The following is an 8,727-nucleotide window of genomic DNA, read 5'->3' as shown; positions in this document are numbered from 1 at the left end:
CATGGTCTTTTCGGCAGCAGAAAGCCTCAGAGCGCTGGAAAGAAGCAAGGCCATACCACCTAAAATGCCTTATTTCAAAAGAGGCTGTTGGTCATCCCCTGTGTTGCCTTTGCAACGAGCCTGCTGTTATTAGGTTGGTTTTCATTAATACCAAACTTAAATTACCCAGGGTAGGTTTGCTGAGTGCCCTGCTTTATAGGCTAAGATACATGTCTTTTGGGATGGGAGAAGACTTAGATACCCAGATGAAAAACACATTAATGAGAAAAGTAAATCTAGGACCTTCTTGCTGTGAGGTGACAGTGCTAAACACTGAGCCACTATGCAATCCTTTACAATTAAATCAAACCTGGAATAGCTTAAATAGAGTATACAGTACTTTATATGAGTTATTCACCTGAAATAATGTATTATATTATAATATTGTTTTCTTTTCTCCCTAGGTGCAGAGAGTGTCTTCCTGAGGAGTGGTTCTGTGGGGACTGTGATGTATTGCATCACAAAAAACAGCCACTCCACAACAGGGAATGCGTGATTCGTGGTTTTTTTGAAGCCATTCCTCCAACCACATGCATCATTAAAGGGGAAGATGGATATTGCACCCATGAGCAAGGTACGTTCTCAAGAAAGCTTTAATTTTGCTGTTCAATGTATGTCTGCAGACAGTTACAGATCATCTAAATTATTTGTTTTCCTTATTTTTGCCAGCTTGCATTTTGCCAACTGTGAAGGTGCCAGACTGCTCCTGTGGAGGCACAAATTTCACTGTGTTACCAGGCAAACCAGTGATTTTAATTACCATCAATGGTATAAAAAATATATATATATATAATTTGATGTTTTTCACACTAGTGTGCTGTGGCATTGTGCTTACAATTGCAGAAGTGTCAGAACATATGGAATAGCACATGGTATTGTTATTAACTGAAACAAAGACAGATGTTTTTTTGTTTTGTTTTTGTCCTCCACAAATAAAAAAATTAGCATCTTTCCAGCATGATGTCCAATCAACACAGCAGTGTGGAATTTAGTGAATTAGAAAATATAAATGTGGGATTATAGGAACTTGTGCAATGTCTCTGTCATGTATTTGTCTCGTGTTTTGTGTGCAAACACATGGCCAGTTGTTTTGGGCTATGTGTTTGCATTGTCTTGTGTTTTACCTCGTTTCCTTGTTAATGTTGTATCAGTGTCACCTGTGATTGTGATCATGTGTCCTTACCACGCCCCTTGTTCCCTCATTAGTATTGATGTTCATCGGTGTCACCTGTGTCTTTGTGATTATGTGTTCTATGTAAGCTCCCGATTTTTGTTCCTCAGTGCTGTTTTGTCTTGTTAATATTCGATCCTGTGAGTATTGTGATCTGTTTGTGAAGGTTCCAGGTCTGTTTTATTGTCAAGTCTAGTTATTGTTTCAGTTACTGTTTGTTTGCCCCATCGTGGGCTTTTGTTTTCTGGTTGTAAATAAACCGTGTTTTATAAAGTTACTGTCTGCGCTTGGGTTCTATTTAACGTAACGTGACAGTCTCTCAACCATTCACAATGTGCATAATGAACTAAGTGTTGTAAAGTTAAGTATGTGGTAAGTGTGTATTTTATATATATTTATATTAATTTGTTTTTTTGTTCCAAGGGCGTTTTGACTTGCATCAGCCACTGTATGAATGTCAAACATGCCAGCAGCAGTGGACCCCTGACTTTAAAGACCTCCTAAGAAGTGGATATTGGCCAGCCTCCGTCACCAATTCCACACTTTATACACTGGACCTCCTGAGCTCCCTTCAGGAACTCAAGATCATATCTCCGGGATTCTCCAGACAAGCCTTTGCAAAGCTGCTGGAACATCGCACTAAGTGTAGAGGAAGAGTAAGTGTAAATGTAATTACCATTTTATAAAAAAAAATTAATAAGCAGACAATATCAAAATACTATTTCATTCTATATATTTTCCAGTCTGGACCTATCAACGGTGATGCACTGCAGCGCAGCTTCTTAGAGCTTTCATATGCATCATATGAGGAAGACCAGCTCTGCTGTAGTGCTCCTTTCACCTGCCCAGCCTGCACGCCGGAAATGTTGGCTGTTTCAGCAGATGGAAATAGAAAGCTATATCGCTTTCGCCGAAACGGAAGGTGATCTTTCTTCTAGTCTTTTTATTGATTTATTTTCTTACTTCATATATTTCATGAATGGATTTTCTATTTTTCTTTCTTCCTCAGCTCTGATGATCCTGGCTTTTTGAGGGGCTCTTTGTGGCTGAAGACAGTACGGTGTCTAGTTTTGTCGACACCATACAGAAAGCAGTGAAAAATGCAAGTTGACAAAATAGTTGTTACAATAATAAACGTAACCCCCACTTCAATTACTCCTGCCTACCAATTACAAAATCAAATTAAGAAAATAAATGCCATATATTGATTGACAATATTGCTTTTATTTGATTTGTCATGTTTGTTTTGTGTGTCATAGACACAGGGAAGAGGCACATGTGGGGACTCCCAGTGGACAGCAGCGAGGGAGACTTCAAGGAGGGCTTCAAAATTGGATGAAGAGGGGATGGAGGTTGCTGTGTGCCGCCATGGGTTCCTTCTGAAAGCCCTTAATATGTACAGGGGGGAGATATTTGCCTACCCTCTGTACCTTCAGAAGGAGCTCATGCCAGCCAAGGCACAATTCTTCGCAATGGACGTGGCATGCAAATACTGGCCATACCTGGAGAAAGTTGCTAGTGTCCTTCCTGCTCTTCAGGAACTGACCACTATGAAACCCTTTCTCAGTGTAATGCATGCTCGAGCCCATGCTACTAAGTGTGAGGTGTGTATAATATTTTGGCATCATATGTACATTTGTAATATTTACAAGCACATTAATAATATGAAATAAGTTAAGCTACACTATATTATCTTGTCTTTTTGCATAACCATTTCTTGCATGGAATGTAATGCCCTTTGATGCAAATTGTGGTTTGTGATATTGGGCTATATAAATAAAATTAAATTGAATGTCTTCCACCCTTTACTAAAAGATTAATTGGAGTGGCAGGAACCAGGAAGGAGCAGGGACAACCGCTGGTGAGGAGGTGGAGCAAGTGAACAGCTACCTCTCACGTTGTGCCCTGACAACCAAATACATGTCCAAAGCAGGTGATCGGAGTTTGCAATATTCATGTATACTTTTTTTTTTAGATTGATCATCATAACCTCATTATTTGCTTTCAACAGCACGGGTGGACATGCTTACATTGCATGCAATGGGGTGGAACGAGAAAAAAAATCTCTCTTTACATCAGGCACTTTCCACAAGATATGTGAAGGTAAGTCTCATATTAATTGTTGTGTGTCCTTTTGTGTTTACTTGGCCTGTTGTTAATCATACAAAGTTTTAATCCTGATTATTGTGTAACACTGTTCATCAGACTTGTCAGAGACTCCAGGATGAGACTGCAAGGCTAGCTGACCTAAAAACGGAGCTAGATTGCACAGATGAAGTGGTGTCACAGTGGCTATCTGATGTAAAGGAATGGGCAACTGGTGGTAAGCATGACCAGATAAAAGAAACAACCATCCCTTTCTACAATCTAAAGTTTGATATTAAAGAGCAGCAAAAAATAGTAGGTGGATCATCATCTAATGTGATGCCACATTTATGTCAGGTTTATTACTATATTCCAGTTCCCTGCAGGAAGTGCACATACAAAGTTTAAATAAGTTGGATTAAAAGGTTTTACATAAAATTCAAACAGAGAAACGGTTCTGTGTTTTAACAGTAAATTTGCTTTCACTATTTCTTCTACAGAGACACCTGATACATCTCGTGCCAGTCAATGCACAACACTCAGAGGAATGCAGCAATCAATTGAGGGGCTCTACCTTAGTGTGAGGCACCGGAAGCGAACCCTCTACCGTCAGAATGGTATAACTATATAATATAATAGGTTGATAAATTCAGGCTACTGTATGCATCCTACTCCACCAACATGGAATTAGCAAATAATGTAGTAGCACAGTTCAGCTCAATCATTGAATTCTGTTCTTTAAATGACCAGTCTGTAGGATTTAGTGGTATCTATCGGTGAGGTTTGACGATTGCATCCACCTCACCTCTATCTTTCCAAGCTACGGTAGCCGACGAGAAAATGTGCGGTACTATCTAAACCCAGTGTTTGTTTGTCCGTTGTGGGCTACTGTAGGAACGTGGAGGTGCAACATAGCGGCCTCTGTGGAAGGGGAACGTATTTAGATACAAAACTGCCCATTCTAAATTAATTAATGCACTATTATTTTCAGGCAATCATGAAAAGTGTGTTAGTTACTCCTGCAAATAGATTCCCCCCAAAATGTTAGACGCTGAACAATTTGTTTCCCATGTCAGTCTACATTATAATTTTCACATACTTCAATAACTGGAGCTTTGCTTTTCAATTTTTTGGTGCTATCATTTTTTTCTTGTTGAAGAGTTCTGTCAAAAACCTCTGCCCCTGTACTTGTCTTTCTAGACAGCAGCAAGTTTCGCCATCGCCTTCGAAGGAAGCTGGCAGAAGACAAAAAACTCCTTCTTCAGGAGATACAGAAATACAATGATCTTGTACTAGAATCGGCAACAACCATTGACGTAGCTGTGGTGGAGCATTCCCTAACTGGAGAGAGTACTGCGTCTCAAATATGGCCGTGGGAGGTTCATGGCAGTGGTATGTTTGTTTTTAGATGCTTCACAGGAATTTATTTACAGTTCTGCTTTATAGAGTATACTGAACTAAGGCATGCATGTTACATATTGAGTGTTGTAATATTAATCTAGTTTAATGGTGTATTTTCAGTTTTCTTATGTATCAATTTGATAAAGTCAATGTTTGTAGTGATTATGCAAGATTGTCTCATGTATACATATAACTGTTATTGATTCTTAGCAAACATTTCAATCAAGAAACGAGTGCACGATCAAATGATGTTAACAAGGCGACTGCATGAGGAAACAAGAGTTTTGGTGTTGGAGATGGCACAACACTGCACATGGTTGCAGAGCCTGGCAATGGTTCTCAAGAACAAGTTGGCTGAGGAGGGTAAGTTTAATTAAAACCCTGTCCATCTAATGTGTTTAAAAAAAACACAAAAAAACACATCAGTCACAGAACTTGGATGGAGTAGAACGGTTATGGCTCTCTTTGCCGTGGTCCTTTGGGATATACATAAAATGGGGATTAAAGTTGTTACTGTAGCTATGGTAACAAGTCAGTAAGGCTATAAAGATTCACATTTGCTTGAAAGATGTGCAGATTTGTTGTACTATGTCTGTTACTGGAAAGCGGAAATGAACAAAAGAATTTGAACATTGGAATTTGTGTCCTGATGTGCTACATGGGGTTAGCATAACATCAAGATTAATCTTATTATCTCCTCCAGTCAACATAGAAAACCTTGCTGGTCAGCAAGTAACACAATGTGTTACTTCAGCACAACTGTAGTGAAGAAAACTGTTAACTTAAAACAGCTATCAGACAAGTATACTGTATGCTACTTTGGGCCTCCCTCCATAAAGTCACCTCAGTGAGCCGTCATGTTGCCTTAAGTTGTTTTATACAGAAGCTAGCCTGGTCCCATGTCAGCGATACACATAAAAATGCCAATCATTCTGCTATGTAGATTTGAATTGGTACATCTTTTTACTCCATTTAAGTTATTTGGCCTTATGAAACCATCTTAAAGGTTGTATCAGTGATTTCAGGCCCAAACATAAATGATCACATTCATCTAATCTTTCCTAACGATCCGCTAGCTGCCCGCCCCATAAGCAAGCCGTCAAAAAAAAAACGCGTCTCTGTAGGCAGCCTAGGCTCTGAGATCTGCACACAAAAACGATTGCGCTTACCACCACTCAAAACCAAAGTAAATAGTGTTCCAACCAATCACGGCGGGTGTTGTGAGGTTTTGCGCTCGTGCACGGCTGCCTATGACGGCTGCACGCAAAACCTCACCACACCCGCCCCTGTTGGTGATTGGTTGGAACACCATTTATTTTGGTTTTGAGTGGTGGTGTTTGTGTGCAGATCTCAGAGCCTAGGCTGCCTACAGAGACACGTTTTTTTTGACGGCTTGCTTATGGGGCGGGCAGCTAGCGGATTGTTAGGAAAGATTCGATGAATGTGATCATTTATGTTTGGGCCTGAAATCGCTGATACAACCTTTTAATATAGTTTGTCTTTAATGTAATCTCGTTTGTATTTTGAGACGTAGACCAGGGAAATGAGGGACTTTGCTGTCTCTTAAGAAGAAGACTGTCAGAGGTGTCAGAAAGGTTCCAAGTCGTCCTCCAACAGTACAAGACTGCCTTAGGTCCTGAGGCCTCTGTCCTTCTACATGTTGAAGAGGAAGATCAAAGTGGCCTCAGTAGTCCAGACACCAGTGAGGATGAAGAGGAAAACACAATTTAGGTTATTTATTATGTTTGTTTGTTTTTTGGAATAACCCCCTGTTACTGTTATTCTTAATTTATTTGTGTATTTTATTAATGCTTTACACACCTTACTTATTCTAAAACAGCTGAAATTCACCCTCTTATCTAGGGATGGGAATCGAGAACCGGTTCTTCAGAACCGGTGCCTAGTGAATCGATTCCTTGGAACCGTTAGCATGCCTGCTTAACGATTCCGCTTATCGGTTCCGCTCGTTGCAAATGTGTCATGACGTCACACACGCGCTGCGTTGTTTTGGTTCAGAACGCAGAAAACATGGCATCGAGGCAGAAGCGCTCTAAAGTTTGGTTATATTTCATGCGAAAAGACGACAATATGGCGCCGTCTAGGGCTTAAATCAAACTTCATTCACGCACACATTTATGAAACACTTGCATACACTACGTAGTCAAACATACACTGCTGAATGCGCAAACAAATACATATGAAATGCACAACGACACCTAAAGTCGCACACGCACATACTGTACAAGCAAACTCTACACACACGAGATGTGCGGAACTCCAGGCACATACTCGTATGAGACGCGCGCGCACACACACACTCTCCACGCACATACTCGTATGAGACGCGCGCACACACACAAACTCTCCACGCACATACTCATATGAGACACGCGCGCACACAAACTCTCCACGCGCATACTCGTATGAGACGCGAGCACACACAAACTCTCCACGCACATACTCATATGAGGCGCGCGCGCACACACAAACTCTCCACGCACATACTCATATGAGACGCGAGCACACACAAACTCGCGCACATGAAAGGATGACGGCGCCTCATAACAATACGGTCACTTGCAACACGTGTAAAAGTTCCATTTCGTCAAAAGGGGGAACTACATCCAATAGGCTATGCAGAAACATTTGGCCACACAGCAACAGTGTAACATACACTGATGATGAATGAGCGCTGCTTTTAAATGAACACTTTTTTTTAAACAAAAATTGGCAGAATTTCATTTTCTTAATGGCATAAACAGACTTTAGTCCCATGAAACTTAAACTGGAATGTCTCTGTTTCTGTCACTGCGACTTCCCGAACAGGCGAACACGCACACGCACGCACACATCACTTTTGAAGTAAAATTGAAAATTGATGATGCAGTGCATCGTAATGCATCGAGATATCGAATTGAACTGAATCGATGACATGATAATCGTAATGAACCGAACCGTGAGACCAGTGTAGGTTCACACCCTAATACTCTGTGCTTTGTCTTCTGATCAGATATTAAAGCGAGTTAATACAAACAAACAATTTGTACTTATTCCCTCACCCAATGAGAATCGATAAGGAATCGAATCGATAAGCAATATCGATAATGGAATCGGAATCGTTAAATTCTTATCAATTCCCATCCCTACTCTTATCCTAATTCTTGCTTTTTTGTTTTTCTGTGTTTCCCCAGATGGAAGCTGCACGAAGGACTATGTTGAAGGAAATGGACTTGCCCTATATCCGTGTATTATTATTATGCTGATTGATTAACCACATCAAAATCTTTTTGGAAATTCAAACTGTGTCTTTTAGATTTTCCAAGTAATTTAGTAAGCACATTGCACAGTTCGTTGAAAATGCACAAACCTCTCAGTATAAGTGCACTAATCTTGTTAAATGTTAACTTTGCATGTATGATATTACCAGATGTAATTACTGGGCTCATATGATATTAGGGTAGTGTATACTCTTTTAAGAGAGACTCCCCTTAATTGTGGTGACCCTGTAACCTTTCCTTTTGCACCAAGGTTAGGCCAAACTTTTGACTTGCATACAACAAATGTTATGAACCGATTTCTGTAATTTGCTGAGCAATGAATCATGTTATGTTGACCTTATGACATTCCCTGTAGCAAAATCATTAGACCAGAATGTAAAATTGAATAGTCTAATTGGGCAGATTGCCATGAAATCTTGTAAGCACATGATGACCTCATGACAATTCCTCGATCATCACATTTAGGACTTAATGTGAAAACTCATTCTTGATTGCATATCTCAATATTCACTTATTCTGCGGTGCAGCAGCAGTGTCTGTGTCAGTCTATGTCATTTTGTTTTTCCCCAGAGGAGGCTGCCTATGGATCACTACTTGATTGAGTGTATATACCTGTTGTGTAACTTTGTTACTGCAAAGATGCATTATAGTATGTAACAGAAAAATACACCGTTTTTTATTTTATGATTATACTTTATATTGTATATTATTACAGATGACTTAATTGTTTGTTCTGCTGGAGGTTTTTGCAAG

General features: G+C 39.9%; 1 protein-coding gene and 2 long non-coding RNA genes across 3 annotated transcripts; all 3 read left to right on the top strand.

The window, feature by feature from the left end:
* Nucleotides 1-451: 451 nt before the first annotated feature.
* On the top strand, nucleotides 452-1,800 carry LOC143735577 (uncharacterized). Its single transcript, XR_013203235.1, has 3 exons — nucleotides 452-613; nucleotides 709-807; nucleotides 1,634-1,800. It is a non-coding gene; the product is annotated as an uncharacterized LOC143735577 (long non-coding RNA).
* A 452-nt stretch (nucleotides 1,801-2,252) lies between these two features.
* Nucleotides 2,253-4,802, top strand: LOC143735521 (uncharacterized). Its single transcript, XM_077225710.1, has 8 exons — nucleotides 2,253-2,312; nucleotides 2,470-2,814; nucleotides 3,026-3,143; nucleotides 3,222-3,313; nucleotides 3,416-3,533; nucleotides 3,796-3,912; nucleotides 4,496-4,687; nucleotides 4,798-4,802. Exons 2-8 carry the CDS (start codon nucleotides 2,557-2,559, stop codon nucleotides 4,800-4,802), a joined length of 900 nt encoding a protein of 299 aa, XP_077081825.1. The 5' UTR covers nucleotides 2,253-2,312; nucleotides 2,470-2,556.
* A 172-nt stretch (nucleotides 4,803-4,974) lies between these two features.
* On the top strand, nucleotides 4,975-8,389 carry LOC143735576 (uncharacterized). The gene is made up of 3 exons (XR_013203234.1): nucleotides 4,975-5,059; nucleotides 6,231-6,427; nucleotides 7,888-8,389. It is a non-coding gene; the product is annotated as an uncharacterized LOC143735576 (long non-coding RNA).
* Nucleotides 8,390-8,727: the final 338 nt, after the last annotated feature.

The sequence above is a fragment of the Siphateles boraxobius genome, unplaced genomic scaffold, assembly GCF_051911475.1.
Source record: "Siphateles boraxobius isolate OS27281-9 unplaced genomic scaffold, OSU_SipBor_1 13, whole genome shotgun sequence".
NCBI lineage: Eukaryota > Metazoa > Chordata > Actinopteri > Cypriniformes > Leuciscidae > Siphateles > Siphateles boraxobius.
The sequence above is the reverse complement of the archived record's forward strand: the minus strand, read 5'-3'. Positions and strand labels throughout refer to the sequence as shown.